We start from the raw sequence: 19,180 nt of genomic DNA, 5'->3' as shown, positions 1-19,180 counted from the left end.
CTCCTGGGAGTGTAGTAACTTAAAATGTCTTCTGTGTTTGGAGGGAAACTAACAGAGACAAATTCCCTACTGCCTTCGGGGGAAGCAGGATCTCCCTGGGATAATCAGGATCTGTGGCAGAACACAGTGCTCATAGCCCTGCCTTCTGAGAAAGCTCCAGAGACCCTGATGATACAGGCATGTGTGTCCAGAGTCCATTTCTGGCAGGTGAAAGGCCATCCTGCCTGGATTCCTGTCATCTAATGTCCAGGAGAAAACAGGTCCCACTCCCACTCCAGCTCATTGTCTGGTGATTTCCAGATCCCAGGATGAACTAGAGTCTCTGGGATCTGCTGTTTCCAGGTTAATGGTTTTAGACAATTTAATAATGATTTAAAATGGATTAAACTCATGCTAGATCCTTGTGAGTTATCTACTCTTTGAAAAGATGAAAGTGAGAGGAACATGACAGGTAGAAAAGATCTCTCTCTTACACAAGGAGAATTCATAGTCCTGGAGAAGAGAATAGGAGTGAAGGCAGAATTGTATGCTTCAGACAGCGAGTATGATGTATGTGGCAATTGATTGTTACAATGTGATGTGTATCCTGTCATACTTCTGTCTCTCTCCCCAGAGAGACTGTTAGATAGGAGGATAGTAGGCAAGACAGACAGATGATAGACACATACATACCATATGGTACATATTAGATAAGGTAGACACACTCACACACACACCATATCATATGAAGATATTTCTCAAGTCAACATTGTCTAAGAGGATGGACAGAATGAACAATATTTCCCATTTCCCAGGAAATAATGTTTTCCTTTCCCACACAGAGGCTTCCTCATCATTTGTAACCAATTTATGTTGGGGGAACTGGTTCTTTGTTAGCTCTATGTGAGAAGCTGTGTCTCTCACTTGGCTTTTATGTTCAGCATCCATATATCTGAGTCTGTAGTTGAAAATGAGATTCTGTAGGTGAGAATAGCAAGGACTGGGATAAAACTTTTAATAATTTGGTGTCACCTGTACCTATGACGGACAATTTCAGAGGCCTTCGGTGAACCACAGTTACTGCGGAACAGGGTGCAGGTTCAGAGCTGCTTGGGGCATCAGTTTACCAACCATCCTTCATTAAAGTAGGGACATAACCTGATGATTCTGCATTTGTCAGCCTGATGTAGGTGTTAGTCAGTTGTTGGTGAGAATTATGTCAACCTCAAATTACCTCAAAACTCAAGTCACTGTCGGGCAATCAAAACCCTGGGGAAACTGAACGAATAGAGTTTGTATTTCTGTTAGATCTCAGGTTATTTAAAGCAGATATCATACAGAATTAAAAAAAAAAACGTGAATATATGCAATTCTAGGCATGATTCACAAAATGCTTGATCTGAATATCTTTGGCAGGTGGCAGTCCCTGACCAGCTGTATGGAGGACACCAAGCACTTTCATGATGGAGTTTCCTCAGGGGCATGCCTCCTGGCTCTGGGTCTGCTCTCAGTGGCTTTGTGTCCACACTTCATCCTCCAGAGCAGCTGCCTATGGCTCTACAGAGCAGTGTGGAGGCCCCGCCTGAGAAGGACTAGCCCATCAGGAGTCTCATCGTCTAATGGGAGTGAAGGGCTCAAGAAGGAGCCCCTGCCCTTGACCACTTTTGGGTGGGGGGTTCCCATTGACCCATCCTCAGGTGTGATACATTTTCCAGAACTCAGAGAATCACATACTTGTGTTTACTAGTTTACTAAGGGATATGAGAAAGGATCAGATGAAGAGCTAGATGGAGAGATTCACAGGGCAAGGACTGGGAGGATCCTGAGTGCAATGGTTTCTGTCCCCATGGCGTTGGGGTGTGTCACCCCCCAGCTGGATGTGCTCAAAAATATGGGAGCTGTCTGAACCCTGCTCTGTGGGGTTATAATGGAGGCTTCCTTACATAGACATGATCAATTATTAATTCCGTTTTAGCCCCTTTCCCCTCTCTAGAGGATGGGTGATGTGGCTGCAAGTTCCAAATTTGTAATCATGGCTTTGTCTTTCTGGTGCCTAGTGCCCACCCAGGAGCCCACTCGGGGTCCTCTTCACAGAATAAAAGAAGCTCCTAGTGCTTTTATGTCCTAGGAGATGACAAGGGTTTTGAGAGCCCTGGGCCAGGAACTTTGGACGGAGATGACTATATATATTTTCTATTATCTCACAGGCATAAATCAGGAATTCTGGGAACCAGCATCCTTATACAGGCTGGAGGGCCTGGTGTTCCCACTGGAAGGGAGCCCGTCCTCTACCACAGACTCCAGGGCTCCAAGCAGTGCCTGTCTTTTTTTTTTTTAATTAATTGTTTTTTTGATCTTAAGAATTTATTTATTTGAGAGAGGGAAAGAGGGTCGGTGAGCGTGAGTGTGCATGCGAGGGGGAAGGGGCAGAAGGAGAGAGAGAGAGATGTAGACTCTGGTTGAGCAGGAAACCTGACCCCAGGACCCAAGATCATGTCCTCAGCCAAAGGCAGAGGCTTAGCCAACTGAGTCACCCAGGCACTACCCTCCCCAAAATGTGCATTTTGTAAAGGACACTCAGCTGAGTGGAAGAGGGAGCTGTTGGAGAATTTTTGGAGATGAAAGCTGGACTTTGGCATCTGTAGCCATCCTTCCTTTCTGACTGCCTGGGAGGGACAAGGCTATCCTCATCTCCTTCCTCACTCTGAGGACTCTGTGGTAGTATTAACATATTTGCCTACTTAAGAAAAATAAAACAGGGAATATGACCATTATATCTAAATTAAAGAATATTAAGTGAACTCTATAGGTTCTTCTGGAAAATGAGTGAGTTCTGCTTGGAAGCGAGCTACGTCCTCTTTTCTCTCAAAATAAACTTCTGCTTATAAAGTTCAATTAAGATAAAGGAAAGAAATGATCAAAGTCACTTGTATGTTGTCTTCTGGGAGAAAGTAGAGAAACGTTACATGAAGGTTTTAATTTTATAGGAATCAAGTGCAAAGTGGAATCATTTAGATTTTGTCTCTCAAACTACAATTCTCATTGCTTTACTGAATGATCCCTGGTAAGGCACTTTCTGAACCCTGGAGATCTTTTTCCCTTGAGAAATGGTGAGAAGGAATTTGCTAGTTTCTAGGATCCCTTTGAGGCCCCAATGGGAAAACATGAATTTCCATGGACAGCAACTTTAAGTAACTGAATTACTGTAGTAAGGTACTGTATCCTGATCCCCAAATTCCCCTCCATTTTCTGTGGAATTTTCTATGGTTGAGATTTATGTCCTTCTTACCCACTCGTACCCTAAGACCACAGAATATCTTGTCACATTGCTTTGATAGCTATAATTTTTATACAGTTGACCTACCTTAAAGGACAAGGAGAGGTTATTATGAGCATCAAGCCCCTCCTTGTGTTGAGACAAGAACACTGGGGTCAGCCTTGAGAGACCAAGGTGCTGTGTGTGATATAGGAATGTGCCCGGTGCTGCTGAGCCTCCTTCCCTGGGCTTACTCTCTGGTGATTATAAGGTACTAGTGTGGGGTCTCAAGACTGTGGGTTTTTGTTCCGTTTTCTGGTGCCTGAATAACTCTATAGTCGTTGGGATTGGAAGTTACTGCTTTTAGGACCCTTTCCTTGACCAGAAGAATTAGGAATGGAAACCAGATATGCTTTCCTGGATCTGATCTTCCTACCCTGTACTCCTATCTCCATGTATTCTGCTATATATTTTCTTGTATAGGGTTAAAGATTTGGGGTTTTATGTTTAAAAGTGGAACCTATTTGAACAATGGTTTTTATTTCTGTTGTAAGAAAAAGGATATCCTTTTTTCCATGGAGAACATCGTACATGAGCAGTTAGTGTAACTGGGAAAGAAGAAGGTGAGAGAGTGGAAATAGAAAACACATAATTTCTGCATGATATCAAATATTATCCTATAGAAAATATAGCAAAATCTGTTAGCTCCAAAATGTATGGTACTTGTAGTTGTCGCATAAGTGGCTCAGGTTTCTGATGCTCAGGCTGAGTAATGGTTCCTGACCCCTACACACATGCCAGGAGGGTCAGGGTGAGGTTCAGGGCAGTTGTCTCTGGCAGCTCACCGATCATCCCGCAGGTTGATCATGTCCCTTCTGGAGCTGGTTGTGCCCCACTGAGGCTGTTTGCACCCAGCAGCCAGGACTCGGTCCAGAGCACTCAGCTGCAAGTTACTGCCCTGCATTTCCCAGCACCTGCCTCTGATGCCAGCTCAGAGCTTCTACTGTGCCTGCTCCCTACTCAGGCAACACATGTGCCCAGTGGGGACCACCAGAGAGGTTTGTGCTCGGGACTGAAACACTGTGGGAGGATCATGTGTATCTTGCTGACAGTAATAAACTCCCACATCATCAGCCTCCACCCTGCTGATTGTCAGGGTGAAATCTGTCCCTGACCCGCTGCCACTGAACCTGTCTGGGACTCCAGAGACTCGGGTGGACACCTTATAGATCAGGATCTGTGGCGACTGGCCTGGCTTCTGCAGGTACCAATTTAAATAGGTATTTCCATTACTGTGTACGAGGCTCTGACTGGCCCTGCAGGAGATGGAGGCTGACTCTCCGGGGGTGACAGACAGGGTGAGTGGGGACTGTGTCAGCACGGCCTCCCCACTGGATCCTAAAATAATGAGAGATAAATACAGGTTAATTAGAAACATTACGAGCCATTTTTATGATTTTAAGCTTTTTGTAGTATTATTCTTGATTTGATTCATACTCCAAAAATATCTAATATTCACAAATAACCCAACATTGGAGGGCACAGAGTGGCCTTTTTTTCTTTGTTTCTTTTTTTAGGATTTCACTAGAGCACTGTTCTTAGTTTCTTTCAGTTTCTTATTAATTTTCATAGGTCTAAAAATTAAATTCCCCTAGATGAGACACATTGCAACCCCTGGACAGAATACACATGGGAAGCATTAGCACCTGGCGAGCTTACCCACCTTACCTCAATATCTCATATCATCCTCCCTCTACTCTTACCTGGGACCCAGAGCATTAGCAGCCCCAGGAGCTGAGAAGGGAATCTCATTTTGAGAAGCTGAACTGATGAGTCCTAGTAAGTAGACACAAGCTCAGAGCTGACCTTTATGTCAGACTTCCAAGGCAGGTCCTCCCCAGGGGACAATATGCAAATCCCATGGTGGGTGTGGCAGTGGAAGTAGCCAAAAGCAGGGTGGAATTCCCTCTCCTCAGAGAGGACATTTTAAAATGTCTTCTATGTTTGTAGGAAACCTAACAGAGACAAATTCCTTACTGCCTTCGTGGGAAGCAGGATCTCCCTGTGGTAATCAGAATCTGTGGCAGGACACAGTGCTCATAGCCCAGCTCCAGAGACCCTGACAATACAGACATGAGAGTCCAGAGTCCATAACTGCCAGGTGAATGACCATCCTGTTTGGATTCCTGCCAGCTAATGTCCACGAGGAAACAGGTCCCACTCCCACTCCAGCTGATTGTTGGCAATCTCCGTATCCCAGAATGAACTGGAGATGGTTCAGGAGTCTGTGGGTTCTGCTATTTCCAGGTTAATAGTTTTAGATAATTTATTTTTTTAAAAGATTTATTTATTTATTTATTTGGCAGACAGAGATCACAAGTAGGAAGAAAGGCAGGCAGAGAGAGAGGGGGAAGCAGGCTCCCTGCTGAGCAGAGATCCCGATGTGGGGCTTGACCCCAGGACCCTGGGATCATGACCTGAGCCAAAGGCAGAGGCTTTAACCCACTGAGCCACCCAGGCACCCCTAGATAATTTAATAATAATTTAATAATGGATTAAATTCAAGCTGGGACCTCGTGTATTATACTCTATGTGAAGATGAATGTAAAACACCTACAAGGGTAGGAAAGAATCTCTCACTCACAAATAGAGAACTCATAGTCCTGGGGAAAAGATTAGGGACAAAGAAAGAATTTACACTTCTGGCATTGAGGATGACATTTGTGGTAACCATTTGTTACAATCTGGTGAGTGTCGGTCATGCTTCTCTCTGTCTCCCCAGATAGATAGACACATAGACAGACAGACAGATAGATACACACACACCCCATAACAATAAAGAAATCTCTGAAGAGAAGCACTTCGTATGAGGATGGGGCAGAAGAATTTTGTAATGTTTTGTAATTTTTGTAATTACAGAATCATTTTGTAATGTTTCCTTCTACATTATCTTTCTCTTATGATGCTCAGAAGACTCCTTCCCATATAGAGGCTTCTTCATGATGTGTAAACAGTTGCTATCAGGGGTTCTGGTTCCTTGTTGGCTCTGTGTGAGAAGTTGTGTCTCTCCCTTGGCTTTTATGTTTGGCATCCACAGCCATGACTCTGCAGTTCAAGAAGAGATTCTGTAGGTGAGAATATCAAGAACTGGGTAACTGTTTGAATGTGTAGTGGCCACTTGTACCTATGACGGACATTTTCCTGGGTCTTCAGTGAACCACAGTCACTGTGGATCAGGGTGTGGGGTCAGAGCTGCTCGGGGCATCAGTATACCAACCATCACGCATTAAAGTAGGGGCATAACCTGATAATTCCGCGTGTGCCAGCCTGATGTAGGTGTTAGTCAGGTGTTGGTGAGAATTGTGTCAACCTCAAGTTACCTCACAACTCAAGTCACTGTCAGGCAATCAAATGCTGGAGAAGCTAAAACAATAGAGTTTGTAGTTCTATTAGATCTCGGGTAATTTAAACCTGATATCACATGGAATTGGAAAAAACCCCCTGAATATATGCAATTCTAGGCATGATTACACAAAATGCTTGATCTGAATATCTTTGGCAGGTGGCAGCCCCTGACAAGCTATGTGGAGAACACCAAGCCCTTTGAAGATGGTTTCCACAGGGGCACAACGTCCTGGCTCTGGGTCTGCTCTCTGTAGATTCGTGTCCACAGTTCATCCTCCAAAGCAGCTGCTCGTGGCTCTACAGGGCAGTGTGGAGGCCCCGCCAGAGAAGGACTAGCCCATCAGGAGTCTCATCATCTAATGGGAGTGAAGGGCACAGAGAAGGAGCCCCTGCCCTTGAGCAGTTGTTGGTAGGGGTTCCCATGGACCTGTCCTCTGGTGTGATACATTTTCCAGAGTAGCTCACAGAAATCAGAGAATCACCTACTTGTGTTTACTAGTTTACTCAGGGATATGAGAAAGGATCAGATGAAGAGCGATGGAGAGATTCACAGGGCCAAGACTGGGAGGATCAATGGTTTCTGTCCCCATGGCATTGGGGTGTGTCACCCCCAAGCTGGGTGTGCTCACCAATATGGGAGCTGTCTGAACCCTGCTCTGTAGGGATATAACGGAGGCTTCCTTATGTAGACATGATCAATTATTACCTCCATTTTAGCCCCTTTCCTTTCTCTAGAGGATAGGTGATGTGGCTGCAAGTTCCAACCTTGTAATCATGGCTTGGTCTTTTTGGTGCCCAGTGGCCACCCAGGAGCCCACTCAGGGTCCTCTTCACAGAGCAAAAGATTCTCCTAGTGCTTTTATGTCCTAGGAGATACAAGGGTTTTGGGAGCCGTAAGCCAGGAACTTTGGACAGAGATGAATATATATATTTTCTATTATCTCACAGGCATAAATCAGGAATTCTGGGAACCAGCATCCTTATAGAGACCAGGAGGTCTGGTGTTCCTGCTAAGAGGGAACCCATCCTCTACCACAGACTCCAGGACTCCAAGTAGTGCCTGTTTTAAAGGACACTCAGCTTAGCTGATGTGCAAGCTATTGGGGGAAGTTTTTAGAACAAGAGCAGGACTTTGGCATCCTTCCTTTCGGGCTACCTGGGAGAGACAGGGCTGTCCTAGGCCCCTCCTCACTCTGAGTGCTTTTTGGCCATAAAAATGGATTTACCTACTAAGAGAAGATAAAGTAGAGAACACAAAGATTACATCTAAGTGAAGAATATTAATTGAAATATACAGGTTTTTGTAGGAAATAAGGAAGTTTTTCTTGGATGAGAAACATGCTCAAATCCCTTTTTCCTTTGAAATAGACTTCTGCTTCCAAAGTGCAGTACAGAAAAAGAAAAGGGATGATCAATATCATTTGTATGTCATCTTCCTTGAGAAAGCAGAGAAACTTTACATGGAGTTTTCATTTTATAGGCATCAGGTGAAAACAGCAAGAATCATTTAGAAAATTTTGTCTCCTGTAGTATAATTTCTGTTGCCTTCCCAAGTGACCCATGACAGTCTACTTTCTGAAACCTAGATATATTTTTCCCTGCTTAAGTAAGGACAATGAAGTTGGTAGTTTCTAGGATCCCTTTGTGCCCCCTGGGGGAGACCATGAATTTCAAGAGACAACCACTTTAGGTACCTTAAATACTGTACTAAAGTACTATATCCCAGTCCAAAATTCTTCTCCAATTTTTTGTTCAGTGTGTGATGGCTATGTCCTGCGTCTTTCCCACTCCCACCACAGGACCACAGAACGTCTTGTCACTTCGTTTTGACATCTTGAAATTGTCCACCTTTGACCTACCTTTAAGGGCAAGGATGGGTTGTTGTGAGTCTCAAGGCCCGACCTTGTGCTGAGACAAGGACTCTAGGAGTAGCCTCAGCAGGGAGATGTGCTGTGTGTGGTGCAGGAATGTGCCCTTCCCTGCCCTGCTGACACAGAAAAGGGAGGTGAGTATCATAGATTCATGTCTGGAGCTCAGAAAACTCTGTGAATCCAGCTTGTGGAAGAGGGACCCCAGCAGTTATATTTCTACAATTGACGGCTGGTTGATTTTGTGTTGTTTTTTGTTTGTGTTTTTGCTTGTCATGAGAAAATCCAGCTACCCCTGTAGTGACCTTAGCTTCTTTATGAGAAATGCCTAGATCCACGTTTCTCTGATGGTCCAGTATTTCATGCAGTGTTTCTAACTCAGGGTAGATTGGAAAATTTCCAGACAACTCTCGGTATTTATCATGTCCACAATATCAAAAGGTCAACGTGAATTTCCTTTTATTAATGAGGAAGCTGTAAACCAACAGAGTTGAAAAGGATCCCAGTGTCCTTTTTTCAATTTGGAATCAGATGTGGTCAGTGTGTGACTCCCTTTCGTGATACAAGCCTAGGTCATTTATTGACAAAATCAGAAATGAGGGAATGAGAAAGAGTTCTGAATGCAAAATCATTAGAATATATAGTTCAACAGAGACTCATAACTGAGATAACTTTGGATGGAGAAAGAATTTGGGACCACAAACCGGCTCTATTGTGCCTCAGAGAAAGACAGCCTCTCCCCCTCTTCAGTGCCCTCCAAAAAAGGTAGCAAAGAAAGAATCCAGCAGTATGAGTTCACACTCTTTCACTCATGCTTTACACTCTAGTTTCATGAAAATGAGGAATGGGGCACCAGACTGCTGCTTGAATCTTCAATTCTGACACCTCTTTTCATACATTTCTGGTATATCGTGTTCTCACATCTCCAGGATTATTTCAGTCTGCCCCCTGGGACATCCCTGGCTTCATTTTCAGCAGCTAGAATGGTGCGGGGAGGGGCCATTCTGTCCGTGTCCCGGTCAGCCTGGCTGAGGTTGTCACCGTGCAGGAAATGACTACATGTATCTTCAACCATATGCAATCCTATGGCTGACATGAAAGAAGCAGAAAGAACACGTCTGCCCACTGACCATGCAGTCTCTGCTCTAAGTGAATCTGCTTTCCACAGAGTTCTCATCTTGCTGAGTGGCTATTAATGCATCCCTGCAGGAGGAGACAGCTCTAAGAATTCAAGCTGGTTCTAAAGAAAAAAAAATTCAGAAGGGCAGACAGGCCAGGAGAAAAGTGCTGGTACATTTCCACCTGGAGCTCTAGTTCTTTGTGGCCAAGACCAGGCTGGAAGAGTGCCTAAGCTTTGCTCTGTTCTCCAAGGCTGGATGAGGGAGGCAAATAAGCAGAGGTGGGAGGCAGAGGGCAGGTGACTGGGCAAAGAATTTGCTTTTTATTAGGCAATCTAGGTGACTGATCCTTGGATGGATTCTAATAAAGAACATGGAGACAAATTTGAACATCTTAGACCATTCACAGCCCAAGCTCTCTCTTCCACTCTTATCTCAGCAACTAAGTTCTCAGGGATCCACAATCACATGCTATGAGCTACTCAGGCTTGATTGTGGGATGGTCCTAAGGGACGATAATGATAAAATGTACCCAGAAAGACTGGGAGAAATGACAAGGAACTCAACTATACAATGTTTTTGCAAATAAAAGACTTAGTTGATCAAACACATAAAAAATAAAAGATCACATGCCCCTGATTTTCCATGTCTCCCCACCATTTTGGCAGTGTCTCCTGTGCAGGCTTTAGAGTTAATATGGTGTAAGATCTCACTGTGTAAAGACAGCAGAACCCTCTGTGTGCCCCCACAACCTGAACCCCAAACACAGAAGGAAAGGGACTGGTTGGATCTCCCTCTGTCAGACAGACAGAAAGAATTTATATCACAAATAGCATCTTTAGGGTCAGTGGGGTAGGGTAATGGGAGGTGGAGGTGTGGGGGGGAAGTCTCCCAGGTCCTACTCCAGCTAAGCGTTTCTAATCTCTTTGTGCTCAGACCTTTGGGTGGTCCAATGGAATCTATGGTGCCTTCTCACAAAAAAGTTTTTAAAAACAAAAAATGAAGAAGCACAAGCATAGTAAGGAACTTAATTATATTTATATACATATATCAAAGTATTTTAAAAATCAGTGATACAGTAATATACTTTTTATTAATATATGAAATAACAAGATGCAGTGGCAAAAAAAGAAAAGTAATCTGTGACAGACATTATCCGGGGTATAAGGAGACAAATCACAGACTAAGAGAAAATATTTGCAAAAACACATCTAACAAAGAACATTTCAAACTCAACAACAGGAAATGATGCAATTCAAAAATGGGCAAAGGATCCGAACAGACACCTTATCAGCTAAGATAAGACAGGTACCAAACAGGCCTAGGAAAGATGTTCAACTTTATAGGTCATTAAGGAAATGCAAATCAGAGATGACACTACATACCCGTTGTAGTGGCCAAAATCCAGAACACAGTGCCAAATGCTGGTGAGGATGTGGAGGAACAGAACTAGCATTCACTGCTGGTAGAAATGCAAAAAGGGAGTAGCCATTTGGGCAAACACTTTTAGCAGTTTCATATGGACCTAAGCTTACTCTTACCGTATCATTCAGTGATCATACTTTTTGGAATTTGCCCAAAGGAGTTGAAAACTTATGTCCACAGGAAAACCTGCACACCAATGTATATAGAAGATTGACTCATACATTGCAAAACTTGTATTTAACCAGATGCCCTTCCCAAGACAAATGGCTAAATAAACTGTAGTGCATCCAGACGATGAAATATTATTCAGCTCAAAAAGGCATAACCCACTGTCCATGGAGATGCTAAAATGTTGAATGGTTGCCAGGGTTTGATGGGGGGAAGGGATGAATAGGCAGAGCATCGCGGGGTTTTGGACAGTGAGAGTATTCTGTATGATACTCTAATGGTTGCACAACTTGGCAGATTTGTCCAAAACTACAGATTTATCCACAGCAGGCGCAAACTCTCCTGTAAACTGTACACTTGGGGTGATAATGATGGGTCAGTGTGGGTTCACTGATTGCGACAAATGTATCACTCTGGAAAGGAATGTTGATGATGGCGGGGTTGTGCATATGAGGAGGTGGGGGTATATGGAATTATCTGAATTTTGATTACATATACCATGGAATCCAATATCTTGGACTAGGCACGTATAGGCTATAAATAAACTTATTTACTCAGCCAGAAACAGGATCGCATTGTTGTGTGGGTTCAATCACTCTTTTACTTCCTTCACACCGTGTTATGACAGGTAATCGACATGATCTCAAATTAGGCCATCTGTAATTTGGGGGCACTATTTGAATTGAGATGTTCTCAAAGCCTATAATTTCCATGCATCTCAACGGAATGTACAATTCGGCTTCCTTTTCAGGCAAGATCATGTTCTGTAACAATAATGAATTTGTCTATTGAACCTTGAAAGCTTTTTGGCAATGTAGTACCAGAATTGTCATCTCCCAAATATATTTGGATGGTATTAGGCCAAATGGTATTAGAATGGCCAAATGGTGTCCTAGCTGTGGTGTGTGAAGGACATTCTATGGTCTACAGCTTTCAGATTGTGTTGTCTTCTCAGAACCCACTTTCACATTCCCAAGAACTGCCTTCTTCTTGCAGAAAAAGGTAATGGAGGCAAACGTAAAACTTTTAGGATTACCTTCTTTCATGTGTCTCTCTGTGTGTGTTGTTGCTGTTGCTTTTCTGATGTACAGTTGGTACATAATGTAACATTGGCTTCAGGTGTGCAACCTGTAAATTTGCCATGTGTATACTTTATGACTGCTCTCCACAAGTGTAGCTATATCTGTGCTCACGCAACTATTACAACACCATTGACTATCTTTCCTCTGCTGGACATTTCAACCCTGAGATTTATTCATTCTGTACTTGAAACCCTGTACTTCCCACTCCCTTCCCCCATTTTCCCATGCCTCCCTGCTCCCTTCCCCTCCAACCATTACCTTATGTGTTTTCTGTATTCATGGGTCTCTTTGTGTTTGTTTCTCTTTTCTTGTGTGATTGTTTTGTTTGTAGATTCCACATATACATGATATCACCATATATTTGTCCTTCTCTGTGTAACTTATTTTGCTTAGCATTATAGTTTCTAGGTCCATCTACATCGTTATAAAAAATAAGATATCCTCATTTCTTTGTCAATATAATTTTTCAGTATGTGTGTATATCTATGTATACTGAATGTACACTATTTTATTTCTTTATGGAATTAGGAGTTCATATGTTCTATGAATTTACAAAGGTCTGTTTGGGTGTTTGACCACCACTAATCATTTTCAGCCATATTTCCTGTGGGGAGAGGACATATTGAATGCTATCCAAGGAACATGATTACAGAACAAGAATGAAAATACGAAAGGGAAATTAGAGAATCGATTCCATTTACTATAGCACCAAGAATCACAAGATACACGGGAATAAACCTAACCAAAGAGGTAAAGGATCTGTACATGAGGAACTACAGAGCACTCATGAAAGAAATTGAAGAAGACACAAAAAGATGGAAGACCATTCCATGCTCTTGGATCAGAAGAATAAATATTGTTAAAATGTCTATACTGCCTAGAGCAATCTATACTTTAAAAAATTTTTTTTTATTTTCAGCATAACAGTATTCCTTGTTTTTGCACCACACCCAGTGCTCCATGCAATACGTGCCCTCTCTAATACCCACCACCTGGTTCCCCCAACCTCCCACCCCCCTCCACTTCAAACCCCTCAGATTGTTTTTCAGAGCCCATAGTCTCTCATGGTTCACCTCCCCTTCCAATTTCCCCCAACTCCCTTCTCCTCTCCTACTCCCCTTGTCCTCCATGTTATTTGTTATGCTCCACAAATAAGTGAAATCTATACTTTTAATGCCATTCTGATCAAAATTCCACCGGTATTTTTCAAAGAGCTGGAGCAAATAATCCTAAGATTTGTATGGAATCAGAAGAGACCCCGAATCGCTAAGGAAATGTTGAAAAACAAAAATAAAACTGGCGGCATCACGTTACCTGATTTCAAGCTTTACTATAAAGCTGTGATCACCAAGACAGCATGGTACTGGCATAAAAACAGACACATAGACCAGTGGAACAGATTAGAGAGTCCATATATGGACCCTCAACTCTATGGTTAAATAATCTTCGACAAAGCAGTAAAAAATATACAGTGGAAAAAAGACAGTCTCTTCAATAAATGGTGCTGGGAAAATTGGACAGCTATATGTAGAAGAATGAAACTCGACCATTCCCTTACACTGTACACAAAGATACACTCAAAATGGATAAAAGACCTCAATGTGAGACAGGAATCCATCAGAATCCTAGAGGAGAACATAGGCAGTAACCTCTTTGATATCAGCCACAGCAACATCTTTCAAGATATGTCTCCAAAGGCAAAGGAAACAAAAGCGAAAATGAACTTTTGGGACTTCATCAAGATCAAAAGCTTCTGCACAGCAAAGGAAACAGTCAACAAAACAAAGAGGCAACCCACGGAATGGGAGAAGATATTTGCAAATGAGAGTACAGACAAAAGGTTGATATCCAGGATCTATAAAGAAATTCTCAAACTCAACACACACAAAACTGATAATCATATCAAAAAATGAGCAGAAGATATGAACAGACACTTCTCCAATGAAGACATACAAATGGCTATCAGACACATGAAAAAATGTTCATCATTACTAGCCATCAGGGAGATTCAAATTAAAACCACATTGAGATACCACCTTACACCAGTTAGAATGGCCAAAATTAGTAAGACAGGAAGCAACGTGTGTTGGAGAGGATGTGGAGAAAGGGGAACCCTCTTACACTGTTGGTGGGAATGCAAATTGGTGCAGCCACTTTGGAGAACAGTGTGGAGATTCCTCAAGAAATTAAAAATAGAGCTTCCCTATGATCCTGCAATTGCACTACTGGGTATTTACCCCAAAGATAGAGATGTAGTGAAAAGAAGGGCCATCTGTAGTACCCCAAAGTTCATAGCAGCAATGGCCACGGTCGCCAAACTATGGAAAGAACCAAGATGCTCTTCCACAGTCGAATGGATAAGGAAGATGTGGTCTATATACATTATGGAGTATTATGCCTCCATCAGAAAGGATGGATGAATACCCAAGTTTTGTATCAACATGGACAGGACTGGAAGAGATTATGCTGAGTGAAATAAGTCAAGCAGAGACAGTCAGTTATCATATGGATCACTTATTTGTGGAGCATAACAAATAACATGGAGGACATGGGGAGATGAAGAGGAGAAGGGAGTTGAGGGAAATTGGAAGGGGAGGTGAACCATGAGAGACTATGGACACTGAAAAACAAACTGAGGGTTTTGAATGGGCAGGGGGTGGGAGGTTGGGGAACCAGGTGGTAGGTATTGGGGAGGGCACGTATTGCATGGAGCACTGGGTGTGGTGCAAAAACAATGAATACTGTTAAGCTGAAAAGAAATAAAATAAAAAAAAAAAGAAAATGACTGTGAGAAGAACTTGACAGGATGAAAGGAATGTCTCACTTACAGGAGGAGAACTCATAGTCCTGCAGAAAAGAATAGGAGAGAAGACAGAATTGTACGCTTCAGGCAGTGAGTAGGACTGAGTGGTAACCATCTGTTACAACCTGCTGTGCATCCTGTACTGTTTCTCTCTCTCTCCCCAGAGATAGAAAGATAGGTTGAGAGAGAGAGAGCAATAGGCAGATAGTTAGGGACACATGCAGCATATAGCATATGTGATTCCCTTTACTAAAATAGGGACATAAAATGATGGTTTTTCATATGTCAGCTTGACATTATGTCATACTGAATCACTTGAGAGAATTGTATGCCCTTCAAATTATGTCACAACTCAAGTCACCCTTCTGCAAACAAAATCCTAGAGAAACTGAAGAATAGAGTTTGTGCTTATATTAGATCTCCGGCAATTTATTATTATTATTTTTTACTTTCTTTTTTTAATAATTTTTTTTATTTTTTAATAAACATATAATGTATTATCAGCCCCAGGGATACAGGTCTGTGAATCGTCAGGCTTAAACACTTCACAGCACTCACCATAGCACAAACCCTCCCCAATGTCCATAACCCCACCACCCTCTCCCTATCCCCCTCCCCCCGGCAACCCTCAGTTTGTTTTGTTAGATTAAGAGTCTCTTATGGTTTGTCTCCCTCCCAATCCCATCTTGTTTCATTTATTCTTTTCCTACCCCACAAACTCCCCACATTTCATTTCCACTAGATCTCCAGTGATTTAAATCCAAAGTCATACCGAACTGAAAAATAACTAAATACATACAGTTTCAGGCTTGATTAACAATAGAGCTCAGTCTGAATATCTTCTAGGAAATCCTCCAAGAGTTAGATTTTTTGTAAAATCTAAATGAGCTATTGTGTAAAAATGGTATCGAAAGCCAAGCCCGATCTCAGGATGGAGACTTGGGTGTTGAAGAAAACCATGGAAGAAGTAGAAGTAGAAGAGCCCATGTCCCATAGTTGACTAGCTAGCATTTTATTTGCCCTTTTTTGTGATTTCTGTGCTAGCCAATGCAATCCTGAATCTTACTCTTGAAAATGCCAGCCTTCCTAATGAGTCTTGCTAGTGAGTGAATTCAGAAATATAAGTCAGTGAAAATGAAAAAAAGCACGACAAAAGCAAATGAAAAATACAAGACAGCATTGTAAATCTTAAGGTGAGTTTGAAAAACAATTCATTACAAATGTTAAATTAAGAATTACATTATCTATCACTGTGTGTCAAGTACACTAAAAAAAAAGAATCAGAATCACATTACCCCTTATCGTATGTGAAACCTCAATGTGTGGATATATAGGCAGAAATTATTCATCTGTCATGTTTATGTACTATGTATGAGTTGAAAGTTTTTTTCCCCCCACAAAGTATTCTTTTTTTTTTTTTTTAGATTTTATTTATTTGTCAGAGAGAGAAGAGAGCGAGCGAGCACAGGCAGACAGAATGGCAGGCAGAGGCAGAGGGAGAAGCAGGCTCCCCGCCAAGCAAGGAGCCCGATGTGGGACTCGATCCCAGGACGCTGGGATCATGACCTGAGCCGAAGGCAGCTGCTTAACCAATTGGCCACCCAGGCGCCCCCCCCCCCCCACAAAGTATTCTTAATAATGCTTGAATTTCAAAAATATTACTATTTCCTTCAAACTTGACATGAAAGTGTTACAAGTCTCATTTTCTGTTTGGTTACATATCTCATAATGCCTTGCCCTAAAATATCTAGAAAATGCAAAATCTTATAAAGATTTCTTTTTTGTCTAAAGGCTTTGACATTTTCCTGTACTCCCTGTAGACTGAAGGAAGAATATTCCTAATTCTGACCAGGAGTGTTTGTGCCCTTCATGTTTACAAACTAGGTTGTATCCTGGACAGTAAAATGGACCCGCAGTGAGCAGGTCGTGGCACACCACACAGAAATCACAAGCATTTGTAAGGAGTGCACGATGAATCTCCATGGTTCAGGTGGGGAAAAGGACTCTAGAGTCTCTAATCTTGACCACAATCACTTGAATGAGGAAGGACTTACACAGGTGGGTTTTATTGCATTTTTGTCTCTTTGCCAGGGGCCATCTGTTTGGAATTCATAAAACTGGAAGCCAAGGTGTGATTTGTGTCCCTTGAGGTAGTTCTCTTGCTACTTTGGTTATGTGAGTCCATTTTTCTGGGGTCAGGGTGTGTGGGTGGGGAGTGTGATGCTGTTATACATTCTGTAGAATTTGATCTATAAATTTTCTCAAGCCAAACAGCTCAAACTCATAGTGTTTTGGCCAAGTTGATGGACAACAGACCTGTGTAATGACTGAGCCTAAATGGAAGTTCTCTCTGAAAAATAAAAATGAGTTTCACCTTGCCTGAGAACTGAGATGAAGCCATCCAGCAAAGGGAGTTTCCCCAACAAGAGGTCTGTTGTGAAGCTTCTTAGGACCTGTGATTGAAATGGGTTCCCTTTTCTAAAGAACTGCAAATTATCACCCACTAGAGGATGAGCTCACAGAGAATAATTTTGGCTCCAGGAAGCTCACATATACATCTGAATGTGTTGATCTTCTGACTTTATAAGTTACTTCTCAACCATGTGAAGCAGGTCATTTCTGAGTTTCAATGATCTAGATCCTTCAAAGCCCTGATTCCATATGTGTAATCTGAATTCCTTCCCAATATCATCATTTCTTTTTTTGTTTTTCCTTGGAATAAATATATATGCAAATACATTTTTTAGAGTTGTCTGAGATTCTGCTGAGTCCTGTGGAGAAATGGGAACAATGTCTTATGTTGACTGTGGAGGTTATTCTTGTATCAATTGTAATCCTTGGGCAGGGGCTCCAGTCACCCCAGTCTAATCGTGGAACGTGAGACAGAAATTCCCTCTGACCACAGGCCACCTCATAATATCTCAATTGTAATGAACTCTTTACTTTGTGTAGAAATTTGCCTCCCCAACCCCAAAGTGTCTTCTGTGAGGGATGGAACTTCTGTCCTGAGGAGTTCCTATGAACTCCTACAGCTTTCTCATCAGTTAAAATATCCTTCCAGTGCTTGAACGTGAGATAGCTTGATTATTTATTTATGTGTTTGCTTTTTCTCTGTGGAAAGTTTGATGCACATGAGAGATGGAGAGGAAAGAAAACTAAAGGGGACACGAATATCTTTGGTCCATATTGAAATTGTCTGTTCTGTACGTAAGAGAGGAAACAGTTGAGTGCACATTTCAACAACGTTAACGTATCATGTCAAGGTTCTCTTTATTCATGGGTCAATTTGTGTTTGTGGCTTTATTTGTTTGTTTTGTTTGTAGATTCTACATATAAATGAAGATATATGGTATTTGTCTTTCTCTGACTTGTTTTGCTTAGCATTATACTTTCTAGGTCCACTGTGTTGTTTCACATAACAAGATATCATTTCCTTGGCTGAGTAGTATTTCAATATATATATATGTATAGGCCTCCTATTCTTTACAGAATTAGGAGCTTATATTTGCTATGCATTTACAACAGTCTATTTGGGTGATTGACCACCAATCAATTTTACTAATTTTTCTCACATATATTTTCTGTTGGGATAGCGTGTATAGAATGATACACAGACAACATTGTAACAGAGCGATTATTATAACTGGGAAGCAGAAGTTCATATAGTGGGGGAAAAATAAATTTCAAATGATACCAAATTGTCTTTAATGAAAATATAGCAAACAGGTTTAGCTCTTAATGTATGTAATTGTGTTTTCACATAAATGGCTCAAGTTTCTGACGCTCAGGCTAAGTAACTGTTCCTGACACACACACAGGCCAGGAGGGTCAGGGTGAGGTTCAGGCCATTGTCCCTGGCAGCTCACCGCTTAGCTCACAGGCTGATCATGTCCCTCGTGGAGCTGGTTGTGCCCCGCTGAGCCTGTTGGCGCCCAGGGTCGGGACTCGGTCCAGAGCACCCAGCTGCAGGTCACTGCCCTGAGTTCCCCAGCACCTGCCTCTAACAACAGCTCAAAGCCTCTGCTATGCTGGCTCCCTGCTCTAGCAACACACGTGCCCAGTGGGGACCGCCAAAC

At 42.2% G+C, this 19,180-nt stretch overlaps 2 gene segments (V, D, J or C); one reads left to right on the top strand and one right to left on the bottom strand.

The window, feature by feature from the left end:
* The window catches only part of LOC125109339 (immunoglobulin kappa variable 3-20-like), a 67,828-nt gene extending 64,371 nt beyond the window's left edge, over positions 1 to 3,457 (top strand). The window contains 1 exon segment of the V gene segment in view: positions 3,423 to 3,457. Coding sequence covers positions 3,423 to 3,443 — 21 coding nt within the window.
* Positions 1 to 19,180, bottom strand: part of LOC125109330 (immunoglobulin kappa variable 2D-29-like) — a 664,016-nt gene that overhangs the window by 120,076 nt on the left and 524,760 nt on the right.

The sequence above is a fragment of the Lutra lutra genome, chromosome 9, assembly GCF_902655055.1.
Source record: "Lutra lutra chromosome 9, mLutLut1.2, whole genome shotgun sequence".
In the NCBI taxonomy this organism is placed as follows: Eukaryota; Metazoa; Chordata; class Mammalia; order Carnivora; family Mustelidae; genus Lutra; species Lutra lutra.
Note: the sequence above shows the minus strand (reverse complement) of the source record. Positions and strands in the feature narration are given on the sequence as shown.